The 14,487-nt window shown below is 48.8% G+C and overlaps 1 protein-coding gene across 1 annotated transcript in view; it reads left to right on the forward strand.

Annotated features, from left to right (window-relative positions):
- Positions 1–5,272: 5,272 nt before the first annotated feature.
- Positions 5,273–14,487, forward strand: part of LOC119090507 (glycine-rich protein DOT1) — a gene marked incomplete in the record, with an annotated part of 82,890 nt that continues 73,675 nt past the window's right edge. The window contains 1 exon segment of the mRNA XM_037213324.1: positions 5,273–5,511. Within this exon segment, the coding sequence (XP_037069219.1) occupies positions 5,273–5,511 (239 nt within the window).

Here is a 14,487-nt window from a genome sequence, read left to right on the forward strand (position 1 = left end):
AGGCAGGTTTGCGGCTTTGGCAAAGTTGCGTTCACATTGCCAGCTTGATATGGCAGCCCTTTGCCCTGTGGCAGCCTCCCGCCCGCAGAAGGTCGCAGGTCAGAGAACAGCGGCCGTGCTTCTACACCGGACGGCGACAGTAACGGGACTCACAGGGTGAGCGCCGGCCGTCCGGCCAGCGCTCAACGGCATCGTTTCTGCACTGGGCCGCGGGCAGCGCCATTGGATGACGGCAGCCAAGGCGCTCCTCTGCCCGGTAATAGCCACCCCTGGGGAAGGCCATCCCTCGGCGAGCAGTCGACACAAAACGGCAGCGCTCCTGCAACCCGATGGAGAAACGGCTGCTATTTTCAGGGTCTTTCTTCCCCGCACGATATCGGTCCAGCCTGATATCGACAAACAATGTCAAGATATCCCAGGGCTGGACCCTGTTCGCCCTCCCTGGCCCGGTTCCGGTCCCCCTGCCCCCCCCCCCCCCGAGATCTCCGGCTCCGGCTCCGGCTCCGGCTCCGGCTCCGGCTCCGGCTCCGGCTCGGCTCGGCTCGGCTCGGCCCGGCCCGGCCCAGCCCAGCCCAGCCAAAGCTCAGCCAGCTCAGCCAGCCAGCCCAATCAGTCCAGTCCAGTCCAGTCCAGTCCAGTCCCAGCCCAGCCAGCCCAGCCCAGCCCAGCCCAGCCAGCCAGCCCAGCCCAGCCGCCCAGCCCAGCCCAGCCCAGCCTCTGCCCAGCCCTGCCCAGCCCAGCCCTGCCCAGCCCAGCTCAGCCCTGCCCAGCCCAGCTCAGCCCTGCCCAGCCCAGCTCAGCCCTGCCCAGCCCAGCCCAGCCTAACCCAAGCACAGGCCCGGGCGCGAGCCCTGGCCCAGGCCCAGCCCTAGCCCAAGCCCCAGCCCCAGCCCCCGCTCCCGCTCCCGCTCCCGCCCCCGTCCCGCCCTCGCCCTCGCCCTCGTACTCGCCCTCCCCAGCCCAGCCCAGCCCTGCAGGTCAGGGTGGGGTAAGGCTGAAAAGCACCTTTGCGGGCCGCTCACGTCCGGGGAGGGGGGGGGGGGGGGGGAGTATGGCTGACGCATGGCCAGGCCTCGCTAACCAAACCTCCCAGTCCTGTTTTCCAGCTAAACAGGAAATATTCCACATTTGAAGATATTGAGAAGAGCATGAAATTTGATGGGAAAAGCTCACTTGTAACTATTGGTAGGCTTTCAATGTTCCAAAACGACCCTAAGTACCAAAATTTCAAAGCTGGCAAAATGCGCCCCATTACGTCATTGTTTGATGTCGTCGTGGAAACGTTTTGTGACGACAGCAATATCAGGCAGCTAGCTGGCAGCCAGACCTAAAGAATGCCCCGAAACGCATGAAAGCTAACGCCAACCGGCTTTTCTCGCCGCGGGCGCTGTGTCGGGCGGCGGACTAGTGAATGGCTCGTTTCTTCGTTATTGTTTTTTTTGTCTTGGTGCTGGCCGCAAGAAAAACTTTGGTGGGGTGTTTAAAATACTCAACGTGGCAATCGCCAGCTCCAGTAGCAGGTTATTAAAAGCATAGTACGATATGCTTTGAAAACTGTTGAAAAGTTTCATGAATCTCTTACCGAAACCTCTCAAGGACTGTTCAGGATGTCAACACTGCACTGCCGACCTATCCTTTCCGGTGCTGTAGTTCTGATGTTGATATCATGTGATGTGCACAGTAGTTTCTGTATTATTTGTCACTGGAAATGCAGTTGCATGCAAAAATAAATAAATCGGCAACATGGCTATGAATTAATTGCCAAGGCATTGTTTTTGCTATGGTGAAGATGGCAACTTTCAGCTACCAAGAATGTTTTTCTAGGTGATTATTTTCTTGCTTTTTTTACTTTTAGTGCAATTGCTAGTTAACCCTGATATAACATTGTGGTGCAATGACATTCTCGCTGGTGATGGTCCTTTGGCGTTGTTAAATCAACTGTTACCAGTTATTCATAACTCATAAGCTGTTATCTCATAGGCTTGGCATTGATCAGTCTACCAATGTGGTACATTTTGTAATGACACGGGTCAACAGTGTCATCGTGACAATATTTCAGTGCTGTACTGTGGCATAGCATACTGAACAATGATGCCGTTTTTGTACTGCAATCCCTGCTGCTGTCATAAGAAATTCCATTATGAAAATGGGTCAAGCACGCATTCTTATATTAACTCTGTATCTGACATATGACTAACCAAAAACACATGATGCAAAATACAAATATCTTTCAGCGAAGCACACAACCAATAAATGACATCACTTGCTCAGCCAGTTTTTGGGAATTCACAAAACTTAGGTGACAAAGATCCAAACACATCTTCTGCTTCCACAGCCATGCAACATCCTCGGCCATCAGTTACTTCACTGAAAAATATTGTTCACGCAAGTAATGACACATGCACGACAGGAACATATTACATATAGTGGAATGACGCTGAAAACTTGCCTAACTTGCACAACGCCGGAGACATGACAAGTGCATGTAGCTATGGTTAGATGGGCGAAATGCAAGGAAGTGATAAAGTTGCCAGCACACACAAAACCAGGGAGCTAGAATCGTTTTTGAACTAGGGTGGCAGTGAAAAACTCCATCGCAAAAAGGACCGTGCGGTAGTGAAAAAATCAATTCACAAAAGGCGGAACTTATGAGCTCGTGACGGATGCTTCAGCAAACAAAGACATCTATTTCTAGTTGGCATGGACGTAATATAAGAAACCTGACAAAACTACTTCGTTTTATAACATCTTAGACCATTAAAGAGAAACAGATTGCACTAACACGCGCTCGGGGGGGGGGGCAAATTGACCCCCCCCCCGAGGGCTTTTCCCGGATGGTGTTTGAACGGCGCGGCGTAGCCGCGCCACATTTTGCATAGCTGTTGAAAATTGCATAGCAAATCGTTTGAGATACAAATTTTAGATGTACCTTGTAAGGTCGCTGACCTATGACAGGTCAAAGCCCATGGTTTCAGCGAAGGCAATTTCTAGGGAATCGTTCAATCTGATACAACAACGGAGTGTTTGACGAAGACATGCATATCTGAGATGCTTTCTTAGGCACCACAAATATTGAATGAGCAAATTACGTTGACCTAAGGTCAGGTATGACGGCCAGACCAATTTCAAAACCAACCTGATTTATTACTCTAGGGGTTGATGTATGGGATGGTTTCTGGCGCTCATTTCGAATTTATTGACAGCAGGAACTGCATTATACATTTTCAGTTGACTTCTTAGAAATCAGAACAGGCCATTGATCTAAGACGACCGGGGTCAAACGTTTTGTTTTAGGAACATACTGCCTAGCGCAATCTTTGTCGCTTATTCAAATGAAAACGCAGAACAGTCTTGTATCATTTCGGTCACCATGACCTTCAGGGGGTCAAACAAGGTCAATGACCTTAAATGGGCTTGTGACCTTTTGCTTAGAGACAGGTGCCTAGGTTCTGGGGGCGCTTCGGAGACCGAGCTGGAGTTTGACTTTGTTTGACCTTATTTGACTTGAAGGTCATGACCTAGGAAGCTGAAACCTTAACCTAAGTGAGTTTGCTTATAGGTCAAGACACCCTGTAAAGTTGGTGTCTCTAGCCTACTTAGTTCACGAGATCTCTGAGGGGGGTTCAACTCGAACCCCCCGCCCACACCCGAGCGAAGGGTGTCTAAACGGCCAACCGGGCGCGTGTTAAAACAGTAATTTCGTGACAGTATTATGAGCATAACAAATAATTAACACCAAAAGTCAGCTTGCAAGCACAGATCGAGCGTCGTTGGTGTGCAAGTTTTCTCGGAATACAAATGCCGCGTTAAAGCGTCGTCCGAGACGAATGCTTTGAATTTCGCTCGTCCAGCTTTTGACAACAAACGGGTTTTGCGTTGGCAATAAGACAACACCGTGATTTTCTCTCAAAGTGCTACGTTTTTGAAGAAAGAGCATAGGCGCATCTGTACGCGAAAACTCTGAATAACATGTTGCAACCTTAAACGATCGAGGTCTTCCCTTTCTCGTTTGGAGTTCTAGCAAACATCCGACTAAAGAACAAACCGAAAGAAAACATGTAGCCACTGGGATATTAAGTTCCATGCCGGTTCCCTACCAGTTCCGAGCCCTTACTGACAATGACGCCTCAATCAGACCTGGTGCACGTGTGGGAGCAATAACAGCGGAGAGGCCCACACCCGGTCTTTCCCAGCCGCGGGCAGAAGTTGGGAAATCCCGGCTCTGCACGAACCGGCTGCATATATTCCACAGAATGCTGGCGCATAAGCTGCCAATCCGACCTGGCATGGGCGTGAATTTTTCGGTTCTGCAGGCCTGTCTTAAGCCGTTTGCTGGCGAACAGAGGCGCTCGTCCAGAACCAGTCAAGGCCAGGGAATCCATGCTCTTGAGCGAAGCCGATGCATCGCCAGATGTCAGCTGCGTCTGCTGCTTCCATTCGGCATGTTCTACCGGTTGTAGTAGCCTCCCTTCAAACACGTCACAGTCTATTCAGGGAGCGGCGGGCATATTTAAGAGAGCCCGTGGCTCGCCGCTGCACTCATTTCAAGATGAGAATCGTGCTGGCCGTGTTGGTGGTGGCGGCCGGCGCCGCTGCGCAGTATGGAGGTGAGTGCCATCTGTTGGAACGCCGGGGAACTAGGCCGGTTTGTTTTGGTGTGCGCCAGTGTGGCCTTGGTTTCCTGGACACGGGATAAACCCTATTAAGGCCGAATCCATTTGTTGACATTTGGTGATGCAACATACATGTTCCGTTTGAGTTCGAGTCGGATAAGCTGATGAGCTATGCTTGTGTCAAGGGATGATGAACACCACTCAAGCTTGCAAACGTCGCATACGACCCGCGAGTGATCATTGTAAACAAGATGTTCCGAATTCCAAGTGATCGCAATTGACGCAACTTGCAGTCACATGCCTCGGATTTGAGCTGCATGCAACTATAGATATCAGAATGCAGCAAAGTGCAGTCCGAAGTAATATGTTGGCAGAGTGTCAGTTATCGATCCATCGATCCGTCCAAAAGTCATCGATCCAAGTCAAAAAGCGATAGTCACATCGCATCGCGATAAGCTAAGTTTATATCTACCTATTTCCAACCTACGCACTATGAGAAGTATATCACCTCGAATCGAAGACGCATTGTCGGTACTGACCCATGTGCCATCGCGGACGTCTTTTGTTTCAGGGGGCGGAGGTGGCGGCGGCGGCGGCGGCGGCGGCGGAGGGTGGCGGCGGTGGCGGCGGTGGCGGTGGCGGTGGCGGTGGCGGTGGCAATGGCGGTGGCGGGTACGGCGGATACGGCGGATACGGGGACGGATACTGGGGCGGATACGGGGGACACGGCGGAGGAGGCTACTACCCAGGAGGCGCGGGCCAACCGGGCGGCGGTGCGTATGGGGGGTGCCGGTGGCCCTGGTGGCGGCGTGTATGGAGGTAGCGGCGGCCCTGGCGGCGGTGCGTACGCGGGTGCGCACGGGGGTGCCGGCCACCCGGGTGGCATTGTGTATGGAGGCACCGGCGGTCCAGGGCGGCGGCGGAGCGGCGGCGGCGGCCAGCAGCGGAGGCGGCACCGGCCACGGTGTGAGCTGTTTGGACGGACAGCCGGGCCAGGTCCGGTTATGGACCTTATGGTGAGCTCCCGGCCCGACTATGGGACCAAAGTTAAGTTCCCGACCCGACTATGAACCTTATGCTGAGCTTCCTGTCTGCCTATTGACCCTATGGTGAGCTCCCAGTCCAGTTATGGACTTTACGGTGAGCTCCCGTTACGACTATGGACCTTATGATGAACTGGTCAGCTTCCGCTAGGACTATGAACTGTGAACTATCGGGAGCCTACGCCAAGGGTGGTGGCGTAACGCATGCAATCGAGTTCCTCGCCATTTTATCGGCTCCTGCATGCGTCTGTCACACCATTGTTACAACTTTTATAGTTTTGGCCAGCGTTGTTTGCCATGAGGCATTGTAGCTTGCACATCTGAGTTGCTAAATGTTATCAAATTAACGAGAGCAAAGGATTTGGAATACCATGAACTATTCTAAAATGTATTACATAATTGTTTCAATTTTCGTGTTCAAACTGCCACATTCTGAGCATGTGTTTGTAGTGAACAGCCTTTTGTGTAAAAAAAGAACAAGAACATTCTCTGAAACTCGGAAATTCTTGGATGTTTCTATACCAATTTAAATGTTTAGATATTTTACGCAACAGCAACTGCCACAACAGGTATCATGTGATTATTTTAGTATCCGTTTTACGCGGATTATGGAGTGACATGTTTAAAAGCATTGTTTCCGATATGTCTATGCATGTCGGTCATGTCTATACATGTCTACGCATTTCCAGCTTGTCAACGTGTTCTATGGCATATCTAGTGATCCCCAATATGGATTTGGATAAACATTCAGAACACCGATATACGGCTAATAGCATCATTTAGGAAGCCATTCTTCTCCGATGTCTTAAACTCGGCAATACCTGGCCGCATTTCGGTGTTCACTCAGTGCTGCCCCGACCGTCAGGTGGTGCCGGAGGCAGTGGCGGCGGAAGGAACTGCATACATGTGCATCGGGCCCCGGTGTTCTGAACACGGTGAGAGCTGGGTACCGAGATACCGAAATCCGGCACTGTTCAAATGACTCATGAGGGTGTACACACATTACTTGCTTCAGGCCACAGGATTGGTGTAAAAGCCTTTATCATCATCCGGGGGATGTTTCTCAACTCTGTCAAAGCCTGCCTCGCCTTGTCAAACAGCAACCCATTACCAGGGGCAGTGTTAGAAATGAGCATCCATCGCAACAACGCCGTGATCTCTCGTGTTGTGGTGTCCTGACAATTGGTTTGTTCGCGTCTCCTCGGCAGGCGTATGCAGCTGGCGGAGGTGCGCCAGGGGCTCCGGCGGGGTATGCAGGAGCTCCGGGAGCGTCTGGGAAATAGTGAGCCCTGCTGGCAGGCTGAGGACGCCCCGGTGCCACACATGGTGTTGACAGTGTTGCTGTTGCCGTTCCAACCATGCACTGTTTAAAAAAAAGCACTGGCCGTCCGCTTTGGTGTATGGGCGCATCGGTGCTGAAACAAGATAGCTTTAGGGACGATGGACTGTGCCATCCCTCGGCTCCTTCTACGTCACTGAACCCTGACAGTGCACTCTTGTCTGCTGTCGTTGGATTGGTGGACTGACAATGGCTGACTGCTAATATGGTGATTCATTTCTGCATATGCATCGTGCACGCCCGTCTCAGTTCGGTGTAAATGCCACCTGATACGTGTATTGTTGTAGACCTGATTATACCTATGGCAACCTTGCAAGCCACAGAAACACTTGACGCGCGCATGAAATGGCCATTGCAGGCTGGTAAGAACTGGTCTCACAGTGCATCGTGTACATCAGATACAAAATGCAACTCGTTTGACTTTAGTTCATTTCACACATAAGCGTACAATGTGAATGGCGTAAAGGCGATGCATTTCGCGCCGAATATGTCCAAATGCTGGGATTTACCGATGGCCGAGAAATGGAGACAATGACCAACTCCTGCTGCCATAGCACATCCTTTGGTATGAAATAATTCATTCTTATCATATTCCTACCATCTTAAGACGTCGTATTTTGCCGCTATGTTAACCAATCAGCCATCAGTACGCAAAAGCTGAACCTTACAAAAGCCGAAGCAAAAGGCCAGCCTTGGTGCCTCGAATGTCACAACATAGGAAACAGGTCATGGCCGTGGTGTGCCGGTAACGTGTCGTGAGTCTTCGAACCATGCCGTGTAACGTTTGTCATCAGTATTGTTATGTTTACAAGGTAAGATGATATAATTCTGCTGTTTGGTGTCACGAGTATTGTTTTCTGCGTTAAAGAAGACAATTCATGCACAATATGTCCGTGGAAAGCCAGATGAAATCCGTGGCAAGACCAGGTGAACCAATGCAGCAAGCATAGACCAAAACTAGACCGTCACTGAGCTAACCTTTCATGTTTGCAATACCAAAAAACCAGGATCAAGCATCACGGGATATGTTTGATATGGTCATGGGTTCTAAATGCATGGATATGCCAGCTGATAATTAACATCCAGGACATATACACATCATTATTTCCGGACCAGTGAGCAAGAAAGGCACGTCCTCGGCCAGTGCCGACTCCCAGGCAGGCAGTAAGTGAACCATTCGCATTCTTTACAGTGTGCTGGCGCCTAGGGCAATGTAAGAAATGTTCAGTTTTGATTAATAAGCTGTTACGTGAAATAACAGATATGAGCCGGCATCGATCCTTCGCCAAATTATACGACCTGCTCCCTTCAAGACAATGTTTGCGATGTGAAGGTTTTATTGCAAAATCAGATCTGATGAAGCAAGCTCACTTGGAAACATTGGTATACTTTTGAGTCCGCAGACTACATTAGACTCCACAATTTCTCTGCCTATCAAATATGCTTCCCCGATACGTCATTGATTGATTACGGTCAGCGTACGTTGCCGCTGATTGGGAGCCAACTGCCGGTTGTTTTATCTGGAAATTGCGCCCCAAACCGCTAGTTTATGAATAACTTGTCAATTTATTTTTATTGGTCTTTATTGACGCATGACTCGTGGAATGGCATTATAAAATGACGTCATAAATGCCAAGGTAACCTTGAAATACTGTACCCATTGTCACGGGCATGTAGCCCAGAAACTGAGCGGATTTAGGCCTTCATAAGAGTGGTGGTGTGAATTGCAATGAAGGTCTTCCAGATGGCTTTTCAGTTCAAAACCCAATATTGATATACAACCACTCCTTTTGAGTGAAGCCAGACCTGATTCAAGCGATGAATATCGAAAAAAGCTGCGTTCCATTGACAGGAATTGTACCACTTTATACTTACAGGGTGATGGTCGATTTGACCACCGATATTACCAGGTTGTTGAATTAAAGGCAATGTTCCACATCTGAAGATATTGCAGCAAACATGAGATGCAATGAAACAGGGTCACTTATGATTATGTGTATAATTTTGGGTGGAAAAGGTTGCTTTGCACATTACACACCAGAACTTCTCTAATAAGTAAATATGCTCCTCGATATGTGATTGTTTGATTGCATCGTCGTTGCCTTACACAGCATTGATCGCCCTCGATATATGTTCGGAGCTAAACGCCTGGTAAAAATGAGGGTGGGTAATTCGGGGAGAGTATTCAAAGTCATCTTGGCATTGATGAATGAGTCACACAAACGTCATCCAAATCCCGCCATTCCATAGGCCACGTGGCGATCAACGCCAAAGAGTATAACTCTCGGGTTTCTACTTCAGATTAGACCACCAGTTCTAAGTGGGCGTTATATTATATCTGATTGCCGTCAAGGACAGAGCTGTGAACTGCTCCGAATGATCTTCGAGGTGGCCATATAAGTAAAACAAAATGTCATAGAAATGTGGGACAACCCCCTTTAAAGATCGTAAACCCTCGATATATGTTCGGAGTGGCAAAAAGGGTGTTATTTCTTCTCCAACTAAACCATACGGTCAGCCCCAAGGCCCCATAATTTGCGATTGATTAGCGTTCCACCCGAATACCTTTTAATTGGGGGCGAGGGGGGGGAGGGGAGGAGCAAATATTGCCCCGGTTACCTCCGCAAGGAATGCTTTCATATGTATAAACAATAGACAAATCGAAATCATGAAGATCGCTTCCAACGCAGCAAAGCGGATATGGTGGTCAAATGTAAGGCAATCGAGTCAGCACAAGCACGACCTTTGGTCAAGTCAAGACACTGTCATACTAACGTGCCGATGTCATGACGGGACCGAGCCAAGTCATGCATGATGGTCAACATAGCAATTTTGTTTACTCATGCGACGCATTCTTCAAAACCCGACTTATGCAATGTTGCAGCATCGGGAACGCTAATCGTAAGTGTATAGGTTGGTCCAGCGTAAAGATGTAGGTGTCAGACTAAAAAAGTAATGTTGGGTATATTTAGTAAGCATGGAAAGTAAGCATATCAACATCAAAGTATGTTTCCAGATTGCTTTTCTCAAAGATAACAATTCAGTTGCTTTTTAACTTTTTATTCGGTTAGTCAAGGGCCAGGTCACGATATGCCGATTGTCCAGGCCGCATCTGACTTGAAAATGTCTTTCATAACAGATCAAGCATGCTGTACACGTCACGAACTATTCTCTCGGCTTGTGTTTTCGTTCTAACCGTGGGTTTTTGGGCGTTGGTAAAATTCAGGTTTTGCGCTACATTTTAACATTTGGCGATATGTCATTGTTGTGTGCTGTTAATTGTTTTCTACGTTGTTCAGCTTAGTATGTCGATGATAAATTTGTTTTGAAACTAGCCAACTAAAGGGAGCGTTCTATATTTGAATGGGGTTTTCAACTGAAATATCGATCTGGAAGATCGCTATGTAGAGTTCACAGTCCTGTCCTTCTCAAGAGTTAAACCTTTTTAGTTTCTGACCTTCCCGCCCGCAAAGATGTGCAGACTTTTTTGGGGAGACTATCTCAAGATTGCCCAGGCATCCATGACGTCATAATAACACCACTCAAATCATGCCACTCTATTGTATAAGCGGCGATCAGTGCCAAGAAAGATATAATTGGGAAGTGGTGTATATCTGGCGTTCGTGAGAACGGTTCCAGACGTAACGGCCGCACATTGGCTCACAATAATTGTCGCGCAAAGGACGATGACGCAATCAAACAATGACGTATTGAGGATTTTTTTAATCCACAAAGAAATTGTACTGTGTTCAGCAGTCTTTTCCATTTACAAGTGTATCACCAGTAATAAGCGAGCCTTTTCGATCATATCTGATGCTTGCTTCGAGATCTTTAACACGCGGCCACGTGGCCGGTTGAATACCCTCCGCTTAGTTGGAGGATCAATTTCGTCCCTCCGAGATCTCAAAAAATTAGGCAACTAAAGACACCAAGTTTACAGCGTGGAGTGACCAGAACGCGTACCTACTTTTGTCAAAGTTTGAGATCCCTAAATCATGGCTTTGGGATCAAATTAATTCAAACAACGTTGATCTCCAGAACTGGTGCTCTCATGATTCCCCAGACCTCCTCAGGCAACTGCCGTGAAGCTAGATATCTGTTTTGAGCAGAAGGTCATTGGGGTCAGTGATCTTGTTTGATCTTCATGAGGTCCAGGTGACCAAATGCCTACGAGACTGCTCCTTTTCTGCCATTTGAATAAACGTCAGGCATTACGCTACGCAGTATTTTCTAAAACGAAATGTCAACCAGGTCATTTAAAATCAGTGACCTAGCTCCTACCTTTATAAAGTACATGGAAGCATGTCTGTTGAGGTCCCTGTAATCATAAATTCGAAATGCGTACCAGAACCTACCGCATAAAACCAAGCTGTCGTGGAAAAAAAGCAGGTAAGTATTCACCTTGGTCTGGCCTTTATAGCTGACCCTAGAAGGAATTCTAATTCAATGGAATTGGTTGTAATTCTAAATTTGATTGGCTTATTGTCGGAAAGAACTATTTCAGATGGGTATGGCCTCGTCTAGCACGCTGCTGGTGCATCACACAGAACGAATCCTTAGAAATGCCCTTCGCTGGCAGCGATGGCATGATTTTGATCTGCTATGGGTCAGCGAACTTAGAAGGCACATCTAAGCTTCTTACGTCACAAGATCCACTATTCAGTTATCTACAACCGCGCAAAGTATGGCTAGGAATGCCGCGCCGTTCGGAAACAGTTCTGGAAAAACCTTAAGGGGGAGGTCATTTTGAACCTTACCCGATGTTTGTTAAATATAAAACAATTCCTTTAAATAAAGAAATCTGGGCAAATCTTGCATTGCCGCGAATTAACGAATCGTGGTCAAGGTCAAAATAATCATTGTGTAATGCTTGAAGTTATTGGTTTGAGTACAGCTTGAACACTTCCGAATCGTTAAGCACGGAGGCTGAGTGGAAATTGGACGAATGAATTGTGTTTAACTTGCTAAGTTGAAATATCACATTGTACTAATCGGCCACAATCAATGCCATCGCGGTTCAAATTAATGCACATATGCTCCGCCCACCACTTGGCATGGGTGTGCGGGCCCGGACGACTTTGCCTAATGTCTATTGGAGAGAAGCCCCGGTACATCGCACCAGGAAGGGAAAATTAAGCGGCACCTGTTTATTACACACGTTACTCGAACAAAATTACTCGAACCGAACTGAACTGAACCGAACTAAACTGAGCGGCGGCATTTAAAAGGGTTGATTTCCGTTTTAAATGCCGACGCTCGCGTTGGGGTTTGTGTTACCCAACAGACAGATACCAATACACAGTTGATGCGAACAAAGCGCGTAATACAGATATTTGGAAACACACCAAGGAATACCCCCAGCGCCGGCGTAGCTACAGCCCAGGTGAAAGCCGCCTGGCGACAGGTTTCCGTGAACCAACCACGCCGTTGTGTTGGGTGCTACCGGGCCTGAGACGGCGCCCGCGCTCCTTCCCGCTCGTGCGCACAATGCCGACGGCGAGCTGCCAGCGAGTTCCGCACCTACCTTGTATTGTCCACAGGGCCTAGCCATTTGGTCTGGGTCATGAATGAGCATGGAGAAAATGTCATTTGAGCGGGATTTGTAGTCATGGCGACTACATAAGCCCCAGGGCAAGTGGCCCTTCTTTGATGTTCGAATTGTTCCTTCATGTTTGCAATATTTCAGCAAGAGCAATTGAAGCACAAACCAGCACGGGGCAATGAACAGGCCGGCGGGGCACGGGGGGGGGGGGGCTCACAGATGTATATGAACTGACACTGATGCAAACGTTCTGTGCTTTGCATGTCAAGAGTTTGCAAGTTTTAGCTTTCGCAAAACTAATTCACCTGATCTGAACTCGAAGTAATAATAATGCTAGGGCTAAGGAGAGACTAAATCTAATCAGTTGTTCACAAAATTTCTGAAGTTCTGTTTTGCATGTTCTTGTGTCGTTCCCAGGGCCCAAGGGAAAATTGCTTTCAATTGATCCGCTGCACTTAATATGACCATATTTGGTTTCGGGCTCCAGCAAGCCTGATCCGATATTTACTGAATAAATGTGACGCAAGCCACGGGACTATTTTCTTAACGAAATTAGTAGACGTCGGGGTCCAGCTCTAGTAAATGACTTGGCTCCAGTGCGTCCTGGCTTTAGTGTTCTCGTTTCATGGAGGCACTTTAATGTGCCTGGCCAGGTCCAGGTCGGAGACCCGGGCTGAGGAGCTTGAGACACCTTAGCTTTAATGCGCCTGACCAGGTCCAGGCCGGAGGCCGGGCTGAGGAGCTTGAGACACCTTAGCTTTAATGCGCCTGGCCAGGTCCAGGCCGGAGGCCGGGCTGAGGAGCTTGAGACACCTTAGCTTTAATGTGCCTGGCCAGGTTCAGGTCGGATGCCGGGCTGAGGAGCTTGATACACCTTAGCTTCTTTCGGTGTTATACCCGGCGGATTCCCAAATATATCTCAACCAGGAAGGTCAGAGGTGCCACTTGCTTCAGTACACCGTTCTAAGCTACACCGATACCCGACCATTTTGTCCCGTTGGATAATCTGACCGACCGGGTTCTATCTAAGTGCCAACTGGGGCTTAAAAATTCGATGGATTCAGTTGTGGTAAATTCGCCAGAGGACAGCAATCGTGATCCAGTCGTGATCAACTGCTGAGCCGGGGGTGCAGTTTTCATTCCATCAGGTGCTAGCGAAGTCATGAATAATTTCTAATGCTATGGACTTGTTTGGCGTAAAACGACACATCGTTCTCGAATGGCTTGTTCCCGAGTCCTATATTATTGCCTCGGGTCTTACATTACCTTCATAATTAGGTACTGTTGTGAAGTTTACCCATTTGTTCATGCTCACCTCGGTCTTATGTTATTTCCACCGATCAAACGTCCTGTAATAAATGCGGTCGCTTATATCGCTCACCACGCGTGCGGCCGTCCCGTCGTTTAAGCTGTATCTCCGATGACTTCATATAGGGATCTTCGCCGAGAGGTACGCAGTCGCGACGGACATGTCAAGCGATCGACGTGCGTAACAGCCACTGCCCTTTGGGATATCCAGCTGAACCGCTGGTTGGAAGTCCATCGGCCACTGCAAACGCTCGCAGCACCAAGCAACGCGCGACCGAGGAGCAGCGCACGCATCTGGACCCGACACGAGCTCCAGCGGCCTTCTCGGCCGGGGCACCAGCGCCGGAGCTCCTCATGAACCGATAGCCAGCAACGCAGTGCTCTGGCGTAGTGTCTGAATGGTAGGGGATTTCGCGGGTAGGGTAAAGTTTGGGCATCCATATGGAATGACGGCGTTGATTAGGTACAGATTATGAGCCGATTTCCACGCATGCGTGCGCGTAGAGGTAGGACGTGTACAAAATATGAGATACCTGCCCCAAATCTTTACAAATGCCACTTTCTGCCAGCGGCGGCGCCACAGATTTTCAAATGGGGGAGGGTGCGGGGTGTGAAGGTCAGAGTACATGATCTCGCTGTATT

The sequence above is a fragment of the Pollicipes pollicipes genome, unplaced genomic scaffold (genome assembly GCF_011947565.3).
Source record: "Pollicipes pollicipes isolate AB1234 unplaced genomic scaffold, Ppol_2.1 Scaffold_3087;HRSCAF=3621_pilon_pilon_pilon, whole genome shotgun sequence".
NCBI classification, from domain to species: domain Eukaryota; kingdom Metazoa; phylum Arthropoda; class Thecostraca; order Pollicipedomorpha; family Pollicipedidae; genus Pollicipes; species Pollicipes pollicipes.